General features: G+C 44.1%; 1 protein-coding gene across 2 annotated transcripts in view; it reads right to left on the bottom strand.

The window, feature by feature from the left end:
• The window catches only part of LOC134537810 (uncharacterized), a 256,030-nt gene that overhangs the window by 10,961 nt on the left and 218,516 nt on the right, over positions 1-26,553 (bottom strand). Inside the window, exons 4-5 of one of the 2 annotated variants that reach the window (XM_063378646.1) lie at positions 4,155-4,322; positions 1,189-1,383 (exon numbers count right to left, since the gene is read on the bottom strand). In XM_063378646.1, the coding sequence (XP_063234716.1) occupies positions 1,189-1,383; positions 4,155-4,322 (363 nt within the window). Of the gene's footprint in view, positions 1-1,188; positions 1,384-4,154; positions 4,326-26,553 lie in introns of both variants that reach the window. The other variant, XM_063378645.1, reaches the window with a different exon arrangement.

Below are 26,553 nucleotides of genomic sequence, written 5' to 3' on the forward strand. Positions count from 1 at the left end.
ATACCGTTCTTTAATACTGTTTCCATTATGCAAACACTAAAGTTCACTTTGCCCTACGTTTTGGGAGTTCCGCCAACGTGGTGAAACCACATTGAAAAAAAAAATGGCTGCACCCAGTATGTAGTTATGCAGACGTGGCCTGTTCTTAACGAATGGCCTACATATCCTACGCCACTTTAGTTCTGTCAACAGTGTCTGTAAACAGTTTCATGTGGTTCTCGGTATTCGTAAACAACAATCATGTTGACAAATGGATAAGCTTCAAAATTAAAGATATATTCCAAACTGCTCGAAGACAGAGTTGGTGGTCTTAAATATACATGATTCATGCTTAGGGCCATATTTTCGCGAAAAAAAAAAAAAAAAAATCTGAACGCTCGTTAGACCACAATAAGGTATACCGACACCAGCAGTTTCTTTCTTACGTTTGGTGAAACAAATGACTTAATTTTATCAGCCGATTAAGAACGCGTTTGCTTCCGAACTGAATGGCTGTAATTCGTGTTTCAACAGTAAACGTGTGACTGAAAGAAACTCAAAACAATCACGAAACACAAAACGACTCTAGTCATGGGCATACGCAGGGAATGAGTGATGGGAGAGATAGATTCCACACACACCCTGAAATCATAAAACGTGTATAAAAATCTTAATATTTCCACCTACTATTGGAAAGCGTTTAAAGTAAATTGCGGGAACAGGGCCGGCGCGTCCATACAGGCGAACCAGGCAACCGCCTAGGCCCTAGGGCGCCAAGTAGCTGGGGGCGGCGCAGGACGACACATAACAGCTCATGTAATATGTTTAACGATTATTGAAACTAGACGAAAATTGATTTTTGTAACAGTTTGGAATGTTTATATTGATATAAGTAATTATTTAAAGTCCACGGTGCCCTGTTTATGATTTTTTAATAAGTAAAAAAAGTAAAAAAAAAAAAAAACACAAGCCTGCTTACATTTGATTGTTGACAAAATCTTAGGCTTACGTGATGTATTTTGAGGCAAGGAAAAAATTTTTTTTTTGGGTGTCTGCCGGGGGGTGGGGGGCATTAAGGTTTTCCGCCTAGGGCGCCAATTTACCTTGCACCGGCCCTGTGCGGGGGAAAGTGGTTCTACTTCCCGACCCACCAATCTCAGCTGGTCTGGAAGGTGATGCATGGCTATGAGAGCCAGGGCGCGCACTCACCCCGGTAGTGGAACAGCACGCCGCGCTTGGGGAAGACCTCGCGCGTGAGGCCCGCCAGGCTGACGTTGAGCGCGCCGCCCTGCGAGACCACCACCTCGGCGCTGCTCAGGTCTCCGCACTCCGCCAGCAGCACGCGGTCCTCCTCGCTCACCTGCAGCCGGTCGCTGCAGTTGCCCCCCGGCTCGCCGGCCCCCGCTGCGCACCGCCCACCACCGACCATCCATTACCAATCCTCCATCCTCCATCCTCGACCATCAGTCATCGACCTCTTACCATCAACCGACAATCATCGTCCATCAGTCACCCACCTCCATTACCAATCCTCCATCCTCCATCCTCGACCATCAGCCAACTATCCTCATAATCAACCATCAATCACTGACCATAAGTCATCGACCTCTTACCATTAAACGACATTCATCGTTCATCAATGATCAACCAACCATCAGTCACAGGTACAAATTATTTTATTTCTTTTGTATCGAGTGATTTTGTTTGATGTATTACGTTTCCGACTCATTTCCTTATATGTGGTTTCATTTCATTTCCATTTGTATCGTTTTTCTACGTACAAGAGGCACACTGACAAAAGCTGATGGTACGCATCCGACAACAACGTCAATATCCAGAAATGGTATTCTTCACCTAATCGAGCGCATTACAACAATCATTGACCATCAACTATCAATTATAGACAATCATCCACCAATCATCACCTTCAATCATCGATCATGAACCGTCAACCAACAATAAAACCGACCATCAAAAACAATCATCGTCCATCAATAATTATCAACCAACTATCATGGGCAATCAACGAGCGAACATCAACTATCAACTATTAGTAGAGACCGGAAAAATTCGCGAATTCATTTCGTGATAGGCTAAAATACAAACAGTTATTACCTCGGTGCTGCCTCTGCTATTGGCTCAAAACTAACCTGGATGACTCTGGGCCGATGAGAACCCCCCCTGCCAAAGCTGTATCGAATCACAGGCTGCTACGTTGGGACGTCTCACAAGACAGCAGCCAAATGAGTGGATGACATTCGACCGAGTGTACGTAGAACTATGGAGTTCATCCTGCATCATCGAGCTCTAACCATTAACCAACAATCATCGACTTGATGTATGCTTTTGGACATACGCCATTGCTAAGCACATGTATGTCTGTAGAAGAAAACTACAAAAAAAAAAGAAGACAAAAACTCAAATTAAGCAAAAAATTGCTGTTGTCAACAGGACATAAACACCACATAATATATTCTACAGACATACATGTGCTTAGCAATGGCGTATGTCCAGAAGCATGTACATCAAGTCATGCATTCCCATTGCACAAATTTTTCAAAGATAACAACAATCATCGTCCATCAATGATCAACCAACCATCAATCACGGAAAAACAATAATCATTGACCATCAACTATCAATATTATAGACGATCATCCACCAATCATCACCTTCAATCATCGATCATCAACCGTCAGCCAACAATATAACCGACCATCCAAAACAATCATCGTCCATCGCTTATCAACCAACTATCTCAGAACATCAACCAACTATCATGAGCAATCAACAAGCGACCATCAACTATCAACCATCAGTCATCGACCATAAAATGTTAAATTAAATAGAGCCACGACTTCATTTTACTCCAAGCTTTATATATATACACACATACATACATATATACTCAACTTTCCAAGCCACTTAGAATGCTCATTGGTTGATAACAGATCACATCCTTATGGGTTACCTGTGATTGGGTAACCACTGCTCCAGGATGTTCAAGGAAGTGTCAAGAGCACTGTAGTACAATCATCAACTAATCTACGTGAAGCAGATGTGTGTGTGCTTTAGGTCTACTTTGGTACCCAATGAGAACACCCGAATTTACTCGTTACCGAGGTTAGATGTTACTCATCTATGGTGAGTACTGGCAAACACGGTGACATTTTTAAAAATAACATTATTTGTTACTTTGACAGTGGGGAGGCTGCTTTTTCCATGTCCCTGATTCCCCTCCCGGATACGCCCTTCGTACAGCTCATGTCAGGCAACAACTCGGAATTGGAGTCGACTGGTAAGTTCGTGCTGGACCCCGAGGAATCAACGGGAGAGCATGACTCGGGTTCACCTTCGATGGGTTGTTCGGCCAGAGAAGCTAGTTAAGGCCCACAGCCATTACGTCAATGAACCGATGACAGTGCGGTGGCTCGCCGTTGCCTTCCGCAGCGTGGAGGCGAAGAGACAACACAAAACCCTCTCCTGAACCCTTGAAGGAAATATTTTCTCTAAGATCCAGAGACATTTTGCTCCCCAGCCAGAGACTCTTGCCATTTATTTTCATCACCAACAAACCGTTTATTTACGTGCTATTGAGAGTTTCACTGACCGTTTTAGACGATGTTAAAATTGACAACCATGGCTTATCCGGGACGCGAACCTAGAACCCCTCGCATCGACTGCGTTACACAGAGAGAGAGAGAGAGAGAGAGAGAGAGAGAGAGAAGAGTGAGAGAGAGAGAGTGTGTGTGGGAGGGGGAATGTTCTACTAGCGCGTTATTAACTTTTCTTATGAATTGACATGAATCCGCGAATGTTTCCCGTTTCTAGATATTGCATTAAGATAAATTCAAAGATTATATACATAATATTATGTATTGCCAGTTATTACAGTTATAGTAATCTCGAAAAATCAATTAAATACTTCACAGGGGAAACTGATTGGAATATTTACGTCAGACATTCAACTAATTACATTATAGGTGTTTAACGAAGCCAAATTTTAAAAATTAAATTATTTATAATTTTTACGGCTGAAAATCGATTGAAGCCAAAAATGGCGTCCTACTGTTTCTTTTTCCGCCCCCCCCTACCCCCTCAACATCGTTTCTCTCAAATTTGTTTCCGCGCTGAACGCACTTGGATGTGAGTTATGTGCGGAGGCGTCCAGTTACCTCGCAAGGACACGTCCAGCAAGGACAGCCGTATCCTCTGGCCGGGCGCCGCCCTCAGCAGCCAGTAGCAGTCGTTCTGGTGCAGGTAGTAGCCCGGGTAGCCGGGCGACATCACGAAGCCCTCGTCCTTGACGGAGATCTGCTCGTTGCAGAACCTCGTCATGTGGTCTTCTGGAACAGAGGCGACCCGGTACAACTCCCGAACTATTTATTCGTAGTGATACAGTTATTTCTGGTATATGTGTTGAGGCCGGGCCCCATCAGAGTCCCAACTCCCACTGCAAGCATAAACTCTTGTTACCTTCCACAACGTAAACACTTGCCCAGATGGGTGCTAACATGAAAGGTAAGCTTCTTCATGTCCTTAAATGTTTGTGTGTAGAATCTTAGATTAACGTCTCGTGACCATACACGGTCACAGTGTAAATTTTGAATGTGCTTCATTTTTGAATGTGCTTCCATTTTTTTTTGTCTTATGTGCATCGACGAGACTGTGTTCAGGCCATGGTTGATCTCGTGGTTCGGAGATGCCTGTTCTAAACGCCTGACACTGAACATGACCTGTTTAAATGATCGTCGAGTATCGTCGAAAAAATTTCTCTTTGTTTCGGAGAGACGCTTGGCCTATACGCCTACATGAATTGTTTGAATTGCCGCCGAGCATCGAAGAAAAATACCTCTTGGATACTGACTGGATGTGTTTGACCACCTACTGGATGCGTCTGACTACCAACTGGATGTGATAGGCCACCTACTTATCAATGTTCCTAACCGCCGATTTTACGTATTTGTTTAATCGACTGGATGTGTCTAGCCAACATCAGGATGTGTCTGGTTAATCGACTGGCATGTATAACTGCCCTGAAAACACATGTCAAGGCATGTAAAGATCTCGATTTGCCTTCTAAGAAGACTAGAAAAACGAGAAAGGCTAGTGGTTGGTTTGTTTTTGTACTTGTAGAAATATAATAATAAATGTTTTATTTGTGTATTTTTTTGTTTTTCCACGAACTTGGCTTTTTGTTTGGTAATTTTAATTAAATTATATTTTATTGCATCACACAAGGATCGAAACAAGGAATTAAATAAATCAAATCAATCATTATTTTAACAAGTGATTTTTTGAGTTTTTCAGAATTTCTAGCTTAATAATTAAACAATTTCAATATGGCCATCGACCTTATATGCATGAGACAGAGCATTACTGGCGCTCTCTAGGAACAAGACACCAAAAACAAAGATGACTGAATCCATGATGGCGACCTCTAGCAGAAGAGAAAAAACAAAATATGTCGGTCGTGAAATTCAAGATGGCGTCCTCCAGCAGACTACAACCAAATGGCGTCTGTGTCGTCAAAATCTAAAAACAAATGTCATCAGATCCAAGATGGTGGGCATGTTATTAGGATTCAATATGGCGGCCGTGACGAAAATTGCAACATTCGGGGGATTGAGACACTTGATGACAAGATGGAGGAATCCAAGATGGCGACTGAGATCAAGGTAAAGGTAAGTTAAAGGTCAAGGTAAAAGTTCAATATCAAGGCCAATATCAAGTTCAGAGGTCAAGGTCATATAATATGGCCGCCGTAACGTCACAATCCTAGATGGGGGTAGGCACCTCACACACCTCAAAAAATATGAAGCCAGTTTCCGGACATACATTTATATACTACTAACACCCATTGCCCCTCCCCCATCAAACAGCTCGTGTCCAGACATTCAGCTTCATCACAAAACAATGCAAAATTTTGTAAAGGCATTGCAGTTGGCGCGCAAACTGCACCGCGTTTTCGACGCCACCTGTCGCATACTTCCGGCACGCTTCCCGGCGCACGCTGGTGCCATGCGGGTGGCGTCATCAAGGGGCTCGCAGATTGTAGCTGATCTTCATGGGCTCACACGCCAAGCGCAGAGCTTCAGAAGAAACCACGCGATCGGGAAAATGCTCGAGATATCCGAGTGGTGACAGTTTGTGAAAAGCATTTAAGAATGCGCTGAGGGCAAAAGAGTATTTCTGTTAATATAAATAAAATGATTTAATTATATTTTCATTTATTCATGTAACAATATTATAATTAATAATAATTTTCACGGTTTTTGTTTATACATAACATTGAATTTTAATAAATTGCTCTTTTTAACTTTCATCTTTGTATAACTAATGTAAAGTTTCTTAGGTTATATTTTATATATTTATTTCTCAGTTATTATACATTTACAAATATTTACAATCGTCAAAATACCGCATGTAATTTGAAGTGACTAGATGCACTCACATACAAGCTTGCTTTCGTGAGTGCTAAACTTCCTGGTTAATTAAGTGAATATTGTTAACAAAGTGTAAAAAAAATGGGAAATAAATTATTATTATATTATTATTAGTAGGTATCTGTTTCAGTATTTCGTTACTAAACTGTATTTTTTTGGAGAGTGAACGCGTTTTTTTTTTCCTTCAGGAATAATTGTTAGACTGCGCGCCAATTCACAGCCTTGCGCTTAGAGGCGACACCGCGCTAGAAACACTAGCGAGTGTAGTACTTATCATCTCGCCACACTAACACGGATCATCCACGACTAGGCGGGCCCCTTGCAGCTAACTATAAAGTTTCTACGTTACACGGAATAGAACTTTGTAACCGCAAGAGTGGCGAGAAATAAAGTGCTTCTAACGAGCCGTGTGAAAAGCGCATAAAATTTGTAACTTGTGAGATTTTCAATAGTGTCACTAGATCACACTTGAGGCGAATTTCACAAAAATTGGTCACAGAATAACTAAAAAAAACATGATTTTTTAAAAAAATAATACATTAATGCAAAAATATAGTATACTTGCACATAGTTTGCATGTGTTGCATTGGATGACAGAGATATTTTATAATTATATTTATTTGTACCTTTTTCACAAATTTTTGGCGTTGTTTTTGCTCATCAAAATAAAGCTAAGTTTTTCAGTGTCATCATTTCTAAAACACATTTTTTTTTTCCTGTAAGAGCTATGATCCTAACACAAGCATGGTTAACTTGCTCCGTTCAGGAATTTGCGTGTACAGTTAAGAACAGATGGTAACATTTCTATCTAAGCTAAGGCGTTGGAATATAACCCTTGATTCTCTTCACGGGATACCGCTATTCTGTTGTGAAGATTATAAACATTAGGATTATTAAATTTCCCTCATTTAATCCTCATTGCTTATCGGTTATTTGGTGACATTGAGGGAGTGTTCAGCCATGTAGGTACACAGAGAAAACGTAAGAGGGGAGAGACAGAAACCTAAAGGCACCATCTTGTTTTCAATAAGTTTTTAGGCATAACTAAATTCTGTGGTTTAATTTTCAAAATATTTATTTGTAACAATATAGAATATAATTCATTGGAATGGCTGACGTGAAAATTAACTGGCTACTAAAAAAAATTAATTTTTGGGAATGACTAAGATTGAAATAATGCTGTCAATAGACACCAAGTTATTTTCTTCAAAAAATTGGTTGTCTGTAAAGTCGGTTTACGGACGATAGTTTAACGTGAAAACGTCATAACAAAACATTGATGAAATGATGGATCCATAAGAAAAAGAAATATCATATTCGGCCTGAGACTGAGTCGTAATAGGTTTTTGCAACCAAACCATTTAGGCATTAAAAATATTATATTATTTAAGGAAGATTTTTTTTAATTTTTCTATCTTTTGTATGATAAAATCTACCTCTGCATACTTTTATGAATAAAATTGAATAATTTTTATTGAATTATCATTATTTTGTAGTGATACAAAGAAGGAGTGAAATTAAATCTACAATTTAATTAATAAATTTACTTTTATTTGCATTCATTAATTCAAATATATTTATTACTAGCGATTATAACCTCACGGCCACGAGGCCATATTGAAACTAATTGTTTTAGATGTTAGATATATATTTATTAAAAAATTTAGTTTTGTGTTGTGGGAGTTTTAAAAACGTATGTAGTCCGCCATGTTTATTTCTTATAGTGGTAGGCGGGAAATTAAAAATATATTGTCGGCTGCAAATCGGTGGAAGATCGTTAAATTATATAATATTAATAATTCAAACGACGAAAATATGATTGAAAAGTCAAATCGATTGTTGTTCCAATCGAGTGGAAGAGAGATGCCACGCATGCGTACAATGAGCATAACAGGACACATCCGTAGTGGGACAATGTGCGTTACGGGACACTTTTTCCGTGCGTGTAGCCGGCGTTCATCGATTTATTAGACGTTGTCACGTCAAAAAAAATAGAATTTGGAATATTTAACGTTATAAAAAGGTTAAGGCATTAAAACTGTCCCACCGCTATGGCTATAATACTAAGAATAAATCACGTGGCCGGGATTGTGACCCAGTGCCTTGCAGTGCGGAGATGATGCCTTGGCGACCACGGGCGGCGGGCGTTACCGGCGCAGGTCGGAGCAGCGGTGGAACGGGACACTGCTAGCAAGTGGACGCACCCCTAGGAACCCCCGCACTGCACACTGCCTGCTGCCAAACCACCCCGTCTCCATGTCCTTTCCCAGCGCATACTTTAGACTTACTTAGCTGGTAAACCTTTCCCTCACCTACGCTGTGACTTTGTAATTGGTGATTTTGGCAGGAACCATTTCGCATGCATTAACCATCCACTTGTTTCGCTCTCTCGTGACATTCAGATTCGGTTGAAATTTAACTTTTCAGAAATGGTTTTAATTAAACAGTTTCAGATCTAGAATCCAGTGCTCGATCATTTGAAGCGTTTGAAGTGGAAATTCACAGATAAGAGGGATAGGGAAATTTGCAGGGCAAGCAAATATTTTAGACACGTGCGCAAGTATACAAGTCCACATGTCAGCGTACAGGTACCCTGGGAGTATGTAAAAATGGGTGCAAGTGTACGTGCGGAAGTACGTGAGTGAGCAAGTACGGTAGTGGGCACAAATGTGAAAATTAGCTTGAATGCAATCATGTGCTGCTGCTGACACCTGTGTTTGAGACAAGTAATTCGACAGAAAATGAAGTTTCACACTGGAAGTTTCGAACTGTAACGAACATGGCGACAGTCATACAGCTGTTGAACTCTCTTCTTCACTCGCTTTGAGCGTTACCTTCTTTTCTCGTTACTTTATTCATTGCTCTCTAATGACGTCATTGCCTTGAATTAATCAACTAGCTCTAAAGAAGTTTGAACTCAAAATATATATCTAAAATGCCTCAATCAAACTATATTATATATAAATATATATATAAATTTACAACTAATAATTTCATTTAAATTCGAATTATTTATAGTATTGCTTATTTTGATACAAACCTTTATATAAGTACAAAACAAGTAAATAACACAAACATTTTATTTTAAAGGTTGAACCAACACGGAGAATTTTTGTTGTAATTTTTTGAATTTTTTTTTTTTTGGATAGAAAACGCTACAAAGGAATTTCGGAAATACGTATTCATTATTGTATAAAAAATTCTGGATAAGTAACAATTTTGTTCTACAAAATATGCTGATTCGAACACAGTCTTAAATAATATATAATTTGCACGCTCAAATGATGCACAAAGCTCCAAGTATCAAAACTGCGAAAATTGCGAATAAATCATTTTTGTTGTGCGCTTGTGAAATTACTTTACGCTTACAGCGGTAAGGTTCAAAAGAAAGGGATAGAAATAAAACACAGGAAAAAAATTGTTACCCACACAAATTCTCCGATAAAACAAATAGAGCTTCTAGAAACGAATTCTGGGGCACGAATTTTACGGCCATGCTCAACAAAAGGGTGTGATTTGTGTATCTGATGTCGCATATTTTTATTCTATGGAAACCTTTTCCTCCGTTTATAGCCGGGGCTATATATTTTCAAGAACCACTCGCGTACAGGTCACAGTGATTCTGTACTGAATGCAAAATCGTAGAATAAAAGATTTCCACTCTGTTTGACGTGGGTTTGTGGAAAATCACAACTTCTGTTTCGAAAAACATTGTGACTCGATTTACTTGTTTTACGAATGTAAAATAAACGTCTAGTATAAACACACCAGTTACATCGGTAAAATACTGTATTCATACTATAAAATAAAAGACAAAGAACTAAATTTATATAAAAAACTACTTTTAGTTTTGCAAGCAATATTAGTTATGCTGACAAAAAACAAAAGAGTACTGTCTCAATACCATTAAAATCTTCTAGCGAAAGCTAATATTATGGAAAAGGACCTTCATAAATTGATGCGAATTCAGTTAATTTCAACACGGTATGTGTTATTTTAAAGTGTTCTTTTCATTATACATATTGTTTGGAAATATTTACGGATTACCACAGTATTTGAAACAGGAGAAACCTACTCAAGTCTCTCTACCACATAGCGACGCATAGTGAGACCACTGTCGACCAATCATAGCGGAGTGGCGCAGCGGCAATACAGTGGGCCTGCTTTCCGGAGAGTGTGGGTTCAAATCCTGTATACAGCCAAAACTGGTTTCGGCTTCCCACGGTTTTCCAAAACCTATTCGGGCGAAAGCAGAGATGACACTGACAGCACTGAGGGGGAAAAACGCAGGCGTTGCAATCCATGTAATTGAAAGACAAAATTACCCAAAATATCTATACAAAAGCCCAATGTAGCCTACATATTTTAAAATATATGAAGCTAAGATTAAACACGTAAATGTTCTAGATTCACTTATTGCTAGGCAAATGACGTGGCAGTAGTTTTCAATGTCTAATAAATTTATTCATACTAAAAAGTGCACACTGTAATTATTTTTTGTAAATTTATGATTGCATAACAAAGTTCCTATCCACAATATCTAATAATTTAGCAATTTTTTAAAGTCTTTCATAAAAGCCGATAACTGGAAAACGATTTTTTTAAATTTTGGTATTTTGTTCAGAACTTTCAAATACTGGCCTATCAACTGTCCTCGGCTTGACGTTGAACAGAGGGACATACTGTATATATGTTATATTTCCTATATATTTTACGTATTCCTTAACAAATGCAGAAGAAATATTATAGATTCGTGAGAAATCTCTCATACAACTATGTATTTCATTACAAGTTTAAGAACATCTCCAAAAAATATATATATTTAAGTTTTACAGTTTTCCTCTGACAATTTCATTTTATGCAGTATAATTTGGTTAGAAAAAAAGGAAGGGGAGGGATAGGAATGCATTATTATTTTTAGCTCTTGTTACCCTAAAAAAATAAATTTGACGTAACATATTGTCTACGGCGTTATGTCACTGCTATATATCCAGTATTTATTTCCCATGGCAGGATTATGGAGTCCAGGCCCATTTTAATGACTGGATCATCGACAAATACGCAAGCCCGCATGAACGTAACGGGGCAGTAACGACGCAACGTAGTCACACGCAAGTGATCTAGTGTCGGCGATGTCCGTTAAGAGCGAAGATTGGTGGCCGTTTAAATGACAACCAGTGCGAACGTGCGTAAACTATTGCAGCATTCAGCGGAGGACTTGGGTTTAATTACGAATGAACCGGGCATCGCTCGTTTAGGCCGTTAATGAACCGTTGTTGGGGGGCGTTTTTACTCATCTAGCTTCGTGCAGTTTCGGCATTGTTTTGTGACATTCCTTTTGCGAAGAAGTCACAAAGCAATGTTCGTTTGTCAAAGTTTGTAACAATTTTTATATACATCCGTATAATATGTTATTCCACTCCAGCAAACACGAAATAACGCCCACACAAATACAATTGATAATTTTTCAATAAAATTAAGTAAATACAACAATGCAAGTCAATGAAAAGCATATAAATATCATACCAAACAGAATTTTTTTTGAATTTTTACAAAAGATTCCTTTGGAAATAATTTGTGATATGTCAAGCAAGATATTGTAAATTTGAACAACGCATGACTATGGTTATTTTAGCACATATGGAATAGGTTTCATGAGATAATAATGAGTATGTCTTAAGAAAATTGGCACATAATTTTGTATTGTAAATTATGTTTCATTCGCGCAAAAGGTGATATAATATTTAACAATATGTTTTAAATTTGTTTTATCCTGCTTTTATGTGCGCAGTTAATACGGGAAAGCTATTCAGGGAAAGATTAACAAATAACTTTTAACTACTAGAGGTACTGGGACAACACAAGACATAAATGCCTGGGTAAGAATATGAACCCCAGTATTACTGCGATTAACATTTATTTCACTGTGATACTGTAGTTTTAATGTAAATGTACAAATTTACAACTATCTGTAATATCATATTACTATTGATGTTCCATTTAGAAACAATTTCAGTGCAGGGATAATTTATTTATTGTTTGTATCAGCAGAATAATATACGAAATAAGTTTTTCAAGGTTATTTACTGAATTCACGGTAATCGAAGTGACTCAGCTAATGACGTATTCGTTGACAAAACATATCTGACAGTTAAAAACAGTCAAGTAGGATTCAGATTTCACATATTAAAATCACCACAAATATCCAAATACTCTATGATTAAAAGGTAAAAAATAAAGGAGGAATAAGGGTGGTTTAAAACGGTACGATATGATTTAGGTGTGCGAATTGCCATCGATATTTAAGGGTAAACTATACTAGGTTAAATATGAATACTGAGCGTGGAGGAATTGCTAAGACAAAAGTTTCATAACGTTTAAAGACAAAAACATTTGAATTACAAAAAATTATGTTTCTAATTTCTATAAAATATTTACTTCTGAACCCCCAGAATATCTCGAAAAGAGTTGAAATAAACACGGAAACAAAAAAGTTCCTTGAATATTGACATACAGTGAGTTCCTCACCTGCCATTTTTTTTGACTGCAAATTAAACTGGATTATATAAAGTATTCAGGGGAAAATTGTAATCCAATATACATTTTTTGAAGTTCTTAAACATGTGATGGAAGTTAATAACCTAAACTGTTGTAATGGAGATTTCTCACGAATCCACAATATTTCTTCTGCATTTGTTTAGCAATAAGTAAAATATATAGTAAATATCGCACCCATTTTGAAAATACTGATTTATGTGGAGACAAATTTCCTAAAAAAATAATTAACCACTGTTTAGCACATTAGGGTTATTACTGCAAAACATGTTATGTTGGACATGGTTTTATTTATATTGATTTGCAATTTATAACAGAGAAAGGAAATTGATGTACTTTCGTCATTTGAAAAACAGTGTTCCTAATATCGCACTAGTGTGCGATATTTGGGACACAATTTTTTTAAACTAATATATCTGGCACATCTTCCATTAAAAAGAATAACTAACACATGGTTCAGTTTACATCGTTCTTAGGCTGGTATGTTGTAAAAGAAGAGTTTCTAATTAAAACTAAATTTTAAATGTGCATTTTCAAACTAGAACAATGAAATCAATACGAGTCACGTAAATCTTCAAAAAATTTGTAGCATTACCCTTCCAAACAAAAATCACATATGAATGAAGTGTAATCATCTGTTCCTGAACACCCTTCATGACACCAAATGCGACAATTTGTACAGATAACCCATTTTTCCCCCTGCCTGTCTTGTAAATACAACTGGTTGCAGTAAGGACACACACAATCTTCATCATCACTATATTCTTCATCTGTGGAAACTGTCAGATGTTCAGCCATCTCTTCACTTGATTCTGAAGACAGTGATATCTTCGTCTTCCGTTTCTTTTGTTTGTTGCTCTTGTTTTCCGTAACAGATTCCTTCTTGCTAAGAGTTTTACGTGTCTCACAACTTCTTTTTTCCCCTCATACAATATTCTTCTCTAGCCCATGTATGTTTTGTCCTACCCTTCATAGATATGTTTTTCACATAACCGGATAGCTTGTTTTTGTAATGCTAACTTGTCAGTACGGCAGCAGGGCAGGTTGGTCAACCTCTCCCTCTTGATGTTTTTGTTTGGTCGGATTTCAGAGAAGGCACAAGTGAAATGTCAGCAGGACCTACTAGAATCCCTGACGCCATGCTAGTGCTTGGCTGAGATGATGAACAGATGTCACTAAGACTTTTATGAAGCTCTTGTTGGATAGACCTACTTGCTGTTAATAGGCCTAACGACTGATTTCCTTTGTTTTGTAGTGGCGGTGTCATACGAGGTTTGTTTACTTGATCGTCATATAGAGGGCTACTGTTGAGCTCGCTAACAAACTCATGTTGACCGAAAATGTTGCAGTTGCAAGGGAACAAACCAGTTTTCTTGAAACCACTTGTAGCTGTTGCAACAGTAGCTGCCTTGTTGTAAGCTTCTCCCAGAAGTCTTCCAACTTGATAGTGAGTTACCACTCTGACCTACATTTTGCTTGAGCCAAGTTTCTATTGCTTGAGCAAAGTAAGTTTTCAGGGGCAACATAAATGTAGCATCAAGGGGCTGCATTTTGTGTGTGCAGTGGGGGGCAAACATACAATGTGCACACCAATTTTCACGAGCAAGCTCCAGTAGTTGAAGATTTCTGGTATGGGAATAATGTCCATCAAGCACCAATATGACAGGATCTTCTTTTTTAGGCTTCACAATGGCCAAGAACTGCTGTTGGAACCACTGAAGGAAACTGTCAATTTTTATCCAACCAGATTTATGACACACAGCTATAGAACCATTTGGAGTGCCATCAAGCAGTTCTGGTTTCATGTTGACTCTAGGAAAGACTAGAAGTGGTGGGGCATAGTGACCCGAGGCATTCATACACGTAACTACAGTCACCAAGAAACCTCTTTCAGCAGAAGATACTGCTCCGACCTGATGTTTTCCCTTTACTGAAACCACCCTACTAACCTTGTGCTGCACAACAGTGAGACCTGTTTCATCACAGTTGTAGAGCCTATTTGGGGAATGTTTAATAACATCCATCAATGGCTCAAAGATGTCAAAAAATAGGTTGACATTTTCTTGTGTGAACCCTCTTATTCTTCCCAGTGATGTTGCTTGGAGTTTTCTGAGGCTAAGTTGTGGATGTCTCTTCATGAATGAACGTAGCCATTTCCATCCCGCTGCTTCTTCTCCCTTAGAAAAAGGATGACATTTACCATTCTTTTCTGCCTGTTCAAAAGCCATTCGTTTAATGTATTTAGCTGTTAAGCCATAAAACCTAACCTCCATTTCCAATGTGTACCTTACTGTAAGCTACACATCACAAATCATTCACTCAGATAGCATTACAGGCAGCCTGCTTGCATTAGTGCATGTGTGACTAAACAGTTTCTAGCAAGCGTGCCTTGAAAAGCCTGCAGCAGGCATGAATATAGAAACCAAATACTTTTAGATTATTAAAATATTTAATTGCTTTATCGGCCTAACTTTTGTGGTAATCGTACCTGGACGATGATGTCGTTTGGCGTTTTTTTTTCTTCGGGAATTCAACGTTATCCCACCTTTAATTTCGTTCTCATGATATTTTTCATCTGCTTTCAAATCCGCACTGTTCAGAGCCACCAAAATCTCTACTAACTTGACTTTAGGTATAGTATGCTTGGTTATAATGAACACACACTAAAAATATCAAAGAAATAAACCATTTTATAAACCCTAAACGAAACTGTTTTGTTTCTTACTAATTAGAAAAATTAAAACGCCATAACACATTAAGTGATTTCCAGTAAATTTCGATACTTTATTCTTCATAAAAATGTGATGAAAATATAAATTAGTGAATTTTAATCAATGCTAACAATTATAAACTGTTTTGGTTTTAACCAATGTATCGTTTACTATTTTCAAACTACACAAAAGTAATTTCAATAGTTAGGTATTTTTCTACTTATATGACATATTTTGTTTTATATAGGTACTATGTAAGTAACATGCCACACACAATAATGTATGATATCTAACTAGATAATGGTGTAATGCAGGTTTCATTGTATTTTATTAAGCTGCTAGTCGTAGAAAATTTAAGATATTCCTAATATCGCACCATGCGATATTAGGACTACTTCAATGTGCGGTATTCGGCAAATGCAAGAAAAACAAAAGGCGGCCATTGTTACAAAAAACGTAACATCAATTAAAATAACCACTGGTACTAGCAACACTTTGGTATTATGACACGCTATTTATATAGTCAAATTGTAAAAAACACATACCTTTGTTGTTGAAACAAATCGAAGAAGTGACCCCTTACAAATATTTAGCTCACAGTAAAAAATTCATTCTCTCCTAGCACACGCAAATCTTTGTGAGGACGCTATATTCTTCCACCGACACGATACTTTGTCCGCATTTACGATTTGTGCTTATTGCTGCTAGGTTGCAGCACATACCGGCCGAGATACCATGGGGTGCGGAATTAGGAAGCGGTGCGGTATTAGGCACAGTTCCCCTAACTATAACATATAACCAGTGTGTCCCATAGTTCAACATAAAGCCGAGAACCGTTGATGGGCAAGTACTTTACGGTCCTGAATCAGAAAACTAAAATAAAAAAAAGGGGATTGTCTGTAAAGTCAGTTTACGGACGATAATTTTACGTGATAAAGTGAGTGGGAGAGAGATAGATGCGTCACAAGCTGAACGCTTAGGCCGATCGTGCCTCTCTATAGCTTGTTCCGCGCTCTCGCTTGCACGCTCGGCTCAGGCGGAACGTGACAATGAGTCATGCTTTTTCGTGCGTGCAGCCGGCGTTCATAGATTTATAAGACATTATCACGTCAAAAAAATGTAATTTTCGAGTTATAGGTATTTTTTTCTTCAAGTTTTTAAATACTCACCCTGCATCCAATTATTAGATACTATGAGTAGAAACTTTGCTACGCAATCGTATATAAACCTACTATTTATAACAATTCGAAAAAAAAAATTAACATGCTTTACTTTTAGGAAAAAATAATAATTTGGAAGATTTTAGTGGCAAACAAAAAAAAATCGTGAAACTTTGAATAGTGATACTGTACAAATATTATTTTTATAACTTAGCACGTAATTTAAAAATATGGCTAATTAAATCAAATAACTTGCTAAGTCAGCAAAGCAACTTTTTTGCAGCGTGAATAGTCAAAGTGACCCGATTAAAAATAATTGTTGCCGCATAAGTCAAGCAAAAACTTATAATAGCGTGAAAATTTTTTAGTCACGGTATTGAATAATTTAGTGTCGAGAGGATATTTAAAAAAGTTTGAAAAAATGCCTATAACTCGAAAACTATGGCATTTTTTTTTTAGTTTTTTGATTCAAAATCATAACTTACTGGCCTATCAGCTGTTCTCAGTTTGATGTTGAGTTATGTGACAATCTGTATATGTATATTAAATTTCCCATATAATACTTATAGGTAAATTATTTTAGTTACATGATTACGAAAGTTGTCAAATCTCATCACACTTGGGATTGAACCTGAACTGAATTGTTCAGGGCCCAGAGTGCTAATAACGCGCCCACTTTTTGATGTGTGTCATCTCAGATCTCGCTATGCGGCATTTGGCGGGAGTGATTTCGTGAATGGAACGGAAGTCGCAGGGAACGGAAATGTGTAACCACGGTGCTGCCTTCTGTGGCGGATGGCGCGAACCAAAGTTCACAAAGCCAAAGGAATTAACTGTTTATTGAATTTTAACAAGATGACAAGTATTTTAATAAAATTACCCGACGAAAATCAGATCCAAAGCCAGGTTTAAATATTTTGTCAAGACCCTTTTTTTTTGCTTTTATCGGAGCTGTTTCATTATATAGTTTAACCTTTCGATCTTCAAATCGAATGTTTCAATCGTTTACGTAGTTGCTCCGGCAACGAATTCTAGCGGCAGTTGCGGAAACTTAAGTGTGATTTGCGTACAGAAATGTAGTTGAAAACACAATTAGCGTAAAATTATCACGCTCGGCATTACTTAAAAAAAAAAATTCTACGTTAAATTTCGTGTCCGAATAAGTGTATTTGCAATATTAGAGCACGTGAATCTACTCGTTACCGTAGTTAGATGTTACACATTTCTTGCGAGTACTGAATGACTCGATCACGTGTTTTTAAAATATTTACATTGATAATAATTTTTATAGGGCTAATATAAGTGTTTTAGCCCTGGTATTTATACATCCCCAACGAGCCAAACATCCACATAAATGTTTGTTATTAACAAGGTCGACTTATAACTTTCACTTTTGATAATATTTAATGAAGTAACAGATGTGTCAAATCAAGACTCTCAATAATTTACACCCATGTGTTACCCAGGACTCTAACCCAGTTTCTCTCACACACGTGTTTCAGTCCGCTGGGGCCTCAAAGCATAAATTTGTTCATACGACCGTTAAACTCGAGTATAAATAAAATAGAATTTGAGAATAAACTGTTTTTTTATTGGGACCACGTGATCTATTCTTTGTTTAGGGCTTGATACAAAGTGTAGCCAAAGCGAACACTGTATTAATTTGCGGTGCTCAAAACTAATTTTATCCTGCAAACTGTTTTTAGATATTAAAAAATAAAACTGCCTCTGTCATTTGGAATAAATTATTGTTATATATTATATGTATGAAATAAAAACCGGGAACACTCCAAACTTGCGAATAATATTTTACAGGCATTTTTTTATTTAGGTTCATCTCGTCGAAAATATTAATCGGATTACTTTTAAGGTCCAAATGATAAAGCATGCGCGGTGCATCAGTTGCAAAAAGGCGAATTTCCTCCGTGTTAATCTTAAGCTGCCTGCGCTGAAATAATACATTTGGACGTGATCTGTCGGCACGTGTAGTCTGCCGATAAACACCCCCCCCCCCCCCATTTTCCCTCTTCCAACAAACTCCGAAAATCCCTCCCCCAGACTATGTGAATATCTCACAGACAGGATAATGGTGGCGCGTGTTCCGATAGCCGAGTGAAACACAACACCGATCACAATTCAACCAAGCACTTCCAGAGACTAATACCGGACAGCTCCAAGGTGTTTTTGTAAAAACCTGCAGTTACTTTCACGTCAATCCGATAGATGGCAGACGGTATGCCCGGTATGTAGATACATACAAATACATGTTGCGGCTCTCTAAAAAATTGGAGACTGTGTATTTAATATATGGCTCATCTCACTCCAAAGTCTGCCGACCGATAAGGAACTCGGAATCGGAATTCTAGACAGTTCCGAGCGAGTTCCGCGACAGTTCCGAGCGAGTATCGCGACAGTTCCGAGCGAGTATCGCGACAGTTCGGAGCGAGTTCCGCGACAGTTCCGAGCGAGTATCGCGACAGTTCGGAGCGAGTTCCGCGACAGTTCCGAGCGAGTATCGCGACAGTTCCGAGCGAGTTCCGCGACAGTTCCGAGCGAGTATCGCGACAGTTCGGAGCGAGTTCCGCGACAGTTCCGAGCGAGTTCCGCGACAGTTCCGAGCGAGTATCGCGACAGTTCCGAGCGAGTATCGCGACAGTTCCGAGCGAGTTCCGCGACAGTTCCGAGCGAGTTCCGCGACAGTTCCGAGCGAGTATCGCGACAGTTCCGAGCGAGTTCCGCGACAGTTCCGAGCGAGTATCGCGACAGTTCCGAGCGAGTATCGCGACAGTTCGGAGCGAGTTCCGCGACAGTTCCGAGCGAGTATCGCGACAGTTCCGAGCGAGTTCCGCGACAGTTCCGAGCGAGTATCGCGACAGTTCGGAGCGAGTTCCGCGACAGTTCCGAGCGAGTATCGCGACAGTTCCGAGCGAGTTCCGCGACAGTTCCGAGCGAGTATCGCGACAGTTCCGAGCGAGTTCCGCGACAGTTCCGAGCGAGTATCGCGACAGTTCCGAGCGAGTATCGCGACAGTTCGGAGCGAGTTCCGCGACAGTTCCGAGCGAGTATCGCGACAGTTCGGAGCGAGTTCCGCGACAGTTCCGAGCGAGTATCGCGACAGTTCCGAGCGAGTTCCGCGACAGTTCCGAGCGAGTATCGCGACAGTTCGGAGCGAGTTCCGCGACAGTTCCGAGCGAGTTCCGCGACAGTTCCGAGCGAGTATCGCGACAGTTCCGAGCGAGTATCGCGACAGTTCCGAGCGAGTTCCGCGACAGTTCCGAGCGAGTTCCGCGACAGTTCCGAGCGAGTATCGCGACAGTTCCGAGCGAGTTCCGCGACAGTTCCGAGCGAGTATCGCGACAGTTCCGAGCGAGTATCGCGACAGTTCGGAGCGAGTTCCGCGACAGTTCCGAGCGAGTATCGCGACAGTTCCGAGCGAGTATCGCGACAGTTCCGAGCGAGTTCCGCGACAGTTCCGAGCGAGTTCCGCGACAGTTCCGAGCGAGTTCCGCGACAGTTCCGAGCGAGTTCCGCGACAGTTCCGAGCGAGTATCGCGACAGTTCCGAGCGAGTTCCGCGACAGTTCCGAGCGAGTATCGCGACAGTTCCGAGCGAGATCCGCGACAGTTCCGAGCGAGTTCCGCGACAGTTCCGAGCGAGTATCGCGACAGTTCCGAGCGAGTTCCGCGACAGTTCCGAGCGAGTTCCGCGACAGTTCCGAGCGAGTTCCGCGACAGTTCCGAGCGAGTATCGCGACAGTTCCGAACGAGTTCCGCGACAGTTCCGAGCGAGTATCGCGACAGTTCCGAGCGAGTTCCGCGACAGTTCCGAGCGAGTTCCGCGACAGTTCCGAGCGAGTATCGCGACAGTTCCGAGCGAGTATCGCGACAGTTCCGAGCGAGTATCGCGACAGTTCCGAGCGAGTATCGCGACAGTTCCGAGCGAGTTCCGCGACAGTTCCGAGCGAGTTCCGCGACAGTTCCGAGCGAGTTCCGCGACAGTTCCGAGCGAGTTCCGCGACAGTTCCGAGCGAGTATCGCGACAGTTCCGAGCGAGTATCGCGACAGTTCCGAGCGAGTATCGCGACAGTTCCGAGCGAGTATCGCGACAGTTCCGAGCGAGTTCCGCGACAGTTCCGAGCGAGTTCCGCGACAGTTCCGAGCGAGTATCGCGACAGTTCCGAGCGAGTATCGCGACAGTTTCGAGCGAGTATCGCGACAGTTCGGAGCGAGTATCGCGACAGTTCCGAGCGAGTATCGCGACAGTTCCGAGCGAGTATCGCGACAGTTCCGAGCGAGTATCGCGACAGTTTCGAGCGAGTATCGCGACAGTTTCGAGCGAGTATCGCGACAGTTCGGAGCGAGTTCCGCGACAGTTCCGAGCGAGTATCGCGACAGTTCCGAGCGAGTTCCGCGACAGTTCCGAGCGAGTTCCGCGACAGTTCCGAGCGAGTATCGCGACAGTTCCGAGCGAGTATCGCGACAGTTCCGAGCGAGTATCGCGACAGTTCCGAGCAAGTTCCGCGACAGTTCCGAGCGAGTTCCGCGACAGTTCCGAGCGAGTTCCGCGACAATTCCGAGCGAGTATCGCGACAGTTCCGAGCGAGTTCCGCGACAGTTCCGAGCGAGTATCGCGACAGTTCCGAGCGAGTTCCGCGACAGTTCCGAGCGAGTATCGCGACAGTTCCGAGCGAGTTCCGCGACAGTTCCGAGCGAGTTCCGCGACAGTTCCGAGCGAGTATCGCGACAGTTCCGAGCGAGTTCCGCGACAGTTCCGAGCGAGTATCGCGACAGTTCGGAGCGAGTTCCGCGACAGTTCCGAGCGAGTATCGCGACAGTTCCGAGCGAGTTCCGCGACAGTTCCGAGCGAGTATCGCGACAGTTCCGAGCGAGTATCGCGACAGTTCCGAGCGAGTTCCGCGACAGTTCCGAGCGAGTATCGCGACAGTTCCGAGCGAGATCCGCGACAGTTCCGAGCGAGTATCGTGACAGGACCGAGCGAGTTCCGCGACAGTTCCGAGCGAGTTCCGCGACAGTTCCGAGCGAGTATCGCGACAGTTCCGAGCGAGTTCCGCGACAGTTCCGAGCGAGTATCGCGACAGTTCGGAGCGAGTTCCGCGACAGTTCCGAGCGAGTTCCGCGACAGTTCCGAGCGAGTTCCGCGACAGTTCCGAGCGAGTATCGCGACAGTTCCGAGCGAGTATCGCGACAGTTCCGAGCGAGTTCCGCGACAGTTCCGAGCGAGTTCCGCGACAGTTCCGAGCGAGTATCGCGACAGTTCCGAGCGAGTTCCGCGACAGTTCCGAGCGAGTTCCGCGACAGTTCCGAGCGAGTATCGCGACAGTTCCGAGCGAGTATCGCGACAGTTCCGAGCGAGTTCCGCGACAGTTCCGAGCGAGTATCGCGACAGTTCCGAGCGAGTATCGCGACAGTTCCGAGCGAGTTCCGCGACAGTTCCGAGCGAGTATCGCGACAGTTCGGAGCGAGTTCCGCGACAGTTCCGAGCGAGTTCCGCGACAGTTCCGAGCGAGTATCGCGACAGTTCCGAGCGAGTATCGCGACAGTTCCGAGCGAGTTCCGCGACAGTTCCGAGCGAGTTCCGCGACAGTTCCGAGCGAGTATCGCGACAGTTCCGAGCGAGTTCCGCGACAGTTCCGAGCGAGTATCGCGACAGTTCCGAGCGAGTATCGCGACAGTTCGGAGCGAGTTCCGCGACAGTTCCGAGCGAGTATCGCGACAGTTCGGAGCGAGTTCCGCGACAGTTCCGAGCGAGTATCGCGACAGTTCCGAGCGAGTATCGCGACAGTTCCGAGCGAGTTCCGCGACAGTTCCGAGCGAGTTCCGCGACAGTTCCGAGCGAGTTCCGCGACAGTTCCGAGCGAGTATCGCGACAGTTCCGAGCGAGTTCCGCGACAGTTCCGAGCGAGTATCGCGACAGTTCCGAGCGAGATCCGCGACAGTTCCGAGCGAGTTCCGCGACAGTTCCGAGCGAGTATCGCGACAGTTCCGAGCGAGTTCCGCGACAGTTCCGAGCGAGTTCCGCGACAGTTCCGAGCGAGTTCCGCGACAGTTCCGAGCGAGTATCGCGACAGTTCCGAGCGAGTTCCGCGACAGTTCCGAGCGAGTATCGCGACAGTTCCGAGCGAGTTCCGCGACAGTTCCGAGCGAGTTCCGCGACAGTTCCGAGCGAGTATCGCGACAGTTCCGAGCGAGTATCGCGACAGTTCCGAGCGAGTATCGCGACAGTTCCGAGCGAGTATCGCGACAGTTCCGAGCGAGTTCCGCGACAGTTCCGAGCGAGTTCCGCGACAGTTCCGAGCGAGTTCCGCGACAGTTCCGAGCGAGTTCCGCGACAGTTCCGAGCGAGTATCGCGACAGTTCCGAGCGAGTATCGCGACAGTTCCGAGCGAGTATCGCGACAGTTCCGAGCGAGTATCGCGACAGTTCCGAGCGAGTTCCGCGACAGTTCCGAGCGAGTTCCGCGACAGTTCCGAGCGAGTATCGCGACAGTTCCGAGCGAGTATCGCGACAGTTTCGAGCGAGTATCGCGACAGTTCGGAGCGAGTATCGCGACAGTTCCGAGCGAGTATCGCGACAGTTCCGAGCGAGTATCGCGACAGTTCCGAGCGAGTATCGCGACAGTTTCGAGCGAGTATCGCGACAGTTTCGAGCGAGTATCGCGACAGTTCGGAGCGAGTTCCGCGACAGTTCCGAGCGAGTATCGCGACAGTTCCGAGCGAGTTCCGCGACAGTTCCGAGCGAGTTCCGCGACAGTTCCGAGCGAGTATCGCGACAGTTCCGAGCGAGTATCGCGACAGTTCCGAGAGAGTATCGCGACAGTTCCGAGCGAGTATCGCGACAGTTCCGAGCAAGTTCCGCGACAGTTCCGAGCGAGTTCCGCGACAGTTCCGAGCGAGTTCCGCGACAATTCCGAGCGAGTATCGCGACAGTTCCGAGCGAGTTCCGCGACAGTTCCGAGCGAGTATCGCGACAGTTCCGAGCGAGTTCCGCGACAGTTCCGAGCGAGTATCGCGACAGTTCCGAGCGAGTTCCGCGACAGTTCCGAGCGAGTTCCGCGACAGTTCCGAGCGAGTATCGCGACAGTTCCGAGCGAGTTCCGCGACAGTTCCGAGCGAGTATCGCAACAGTTCGGAGCGAGTTCCGCGACAGTTCCGAGCGAGTATCGCGACAGTTCCGAGCGAGTTCCGCGACAGTTCCGAGCGAGTATCGCGACAGTTCCGAGCGAGTTCCGCGACAGTTCCGAGCGAGTATCGCGACAGTTCCGAGCGAGTATCGCGACAGTTCCGAGCGAGTTCCGCGACAGTTCCGAGCGAGTATCGCGACAGTTCCGAGCGAGATCCGCGACAGTTCCGAGCGAGTATCGTGACAGGACCGAGCGAGTTCCGCGACAGTTCCGAGCGAGTTCCGCGACAGTTCCGAGCGAGTATCGCGACAGTTCCGAGCGAGTTCCGCGACAGTTCCGAGCGAGTATCGCGACAGTTCCGAGCGAGTATCGCGACAGTTCCGAGCGAGTTCCGCGACAGTTTCGAGCGAGTATCGCGACAGTTCCGAGCGAGTTCCGCGACAGTTCCGAGCGAGTATCGCGACAGTTCCGAGCGAGTTCCGCGACAGTTCCGAGCGAGTATCGCGACAGTTCCGAGCGAGTTCCGCGACAGTTCCGAGCGAGTATCGCGACAGTTCCGAGCGAGTTCCGCGACAGTTCCGAGCGAGTATCGCGACAGTTCCGAGCGAGTTCCGCGACAGTTCCGAGCGAGTATCGCGACAGTTCCGAGCGAGTTCCGCGACAGTTCCGAGCGAGTATCGCGACAGTTCGGAGCGAGTTCCGCGACAGTTCCGAGCGAGTATCGCGACAGTTCGGAGCGAGTATCGCGACAGTTCCGAGCGAGTATCGCGACAGTTCCGAGCGAGTATCGCGACAGTTCCGAGCGAGTATCGCGACAGTTCGGAGCGAGTATCGCGACAGTTCCGAGCGAGTATCGCGACAGTTCCGAGCGAGTTCCGCGACAGTTCCGAGCGAGTTCCGCGACAGTTCCGAGCGAGTATCGCGACAGTTCCGAGCGAGTTCCGCGACAGTTCCGAGCGAGTATCGCGACAGTTCCGAGCGAGTTCCGCGACAGTTCCGAGCGAGTATCGCGACAGTTCCGAGCGAGTATCGCGACAGTTCCGAGCGAGTATCGCGACAGTTCCGAGCGAGTTCCGCGACAGTTCCGAGCGAGTATCGCGACAGTTCCGAGCGAGTATCGCGACAGTTCCGAGCGAGTATCGCGACAGTTCCGAGCAAGTTCCGCGACAGTTCCGAGCGAGTTCCGCGACAGTTCCGAGCGAGTTCCGTGACAGTTCCGTGACAGTTCCGAGCGAGTATCGCGACAGTTCCGAGCGAGTATCGCGACAGTTCCGAGCGAATATCGCGACAGTTCCGAGCGAGTTCCGCGACAGTTCCGAGCGAGTATCGCGACAGTTCGGAGCGAGTTCCGCGACAGTTCCGAGCGAGTATCGCGACAGTTCCGAGCGAGTTCCGCGACAGTTCCGAGCGAGTTCCGCGACAATTCCGAGCGAGTATCGCGACAGTTCCGAGCGAGTTCCGCGACAGTTCCGAGAGAGTATCGCGACAGTTCCGAGCGAGTATCGCGACAGTTCCGAGCAAGTTCCGCGACAGTTCCGAGCGAGTATCGTGACAGTTCCGAGCGAGTATCGCGACAGTTCCGAGCGAGTATCGCGACAGTTCCGAGCAAGTTCCGCGACAGTTCCGAGCGAGTTCCGCGACAGTTCCGAGCGAGTTCCGCGACAGTTCCGAGCGAGTTCCGCGACAGTTCCGAGCGAGTTCCGTGACAGTTCCGAGCGAGTATCGCGACAGTTCCGAGCGAGTATCGCGACAGTTCCGAGCGAATATCGCGACAGTTCCGAGCGAGTTCCGCGACAGTTCCGAGCGAGTATCGCGACAGTTCGGAGCGAGTTCCGCGACAGTTCCGAGCGAGTATCGCGACAGTTCCGAGCGAGTATCGCGACAGTTCCGAGCGAGTATCGCGACAGTTCGGAGCGAGTTCCGCGACAGTTCCGAGCGAGTATCGCGACAGTTCCGAGCGAGTTCCGCGACAGTTCCGAGCGAGTTCCGCGACAATTCCGAGCGAGTATCGCGACAGTTCCGAGCGAGTTCCGCGACAGTTCCGAGCGAGTTCCGCGACAGTTCCGAGCGAGTATCGCGACAGTTCCGAGCGAGTTCCGCGACAGTTCCGAGCGAATATCGCGACAGTTCCGAGCGAGTATCGCGACAGTTCCGAGCGAGTATCGCGACAGTTCGGAGCGAGTTCCGCGACAGTTCCGAGCGAGTATCGCGACAGTTCCGAGCGAGTTCCGCGACAGTTCCGAGCGAGTTCCGCGACAATTCCGAGCGAGTATCGCGACAGTTCCGAGCGAGTTCCGAGCGAGTTACGAGAGTGAAGTGAAGTGCGACATCGGTGAAGAGGGTGAGAGAGACCCCCCACCCCCTGAGAGTGGAGCGACGTGGAGTTCGACGGGACCGTGTGAGTGCGACAGAGTGGCGCGAGACTGAGTGTGTGGACAGGCGCGAGGTAAGGGGCGAACCACTGTTGAGCCTAGCTGCAGTGAGGAGTGTGAACTGGGGACTGAACAGACATTGAAGTGAATTGAAAACAAACATTTATAAGTGCTAGTGATTGGTGATCGG

The sequence above is a fragment of the Bacillus rossius genome, chromosome 12 (assembly GCF_032445375.1).
Source record: "Bacillus rossius redtenbacheri isolate Brsri chromosome 12, Brsri_v3, whole genome shotgun sequence".
Taxonomy (NCBI): domain Eukaryota; kingdom Metazoa; phylum Arthropoda; class Insecta; order Phasmatodea; family Bacillidae; genus Bacillus; species Bacillus rossius.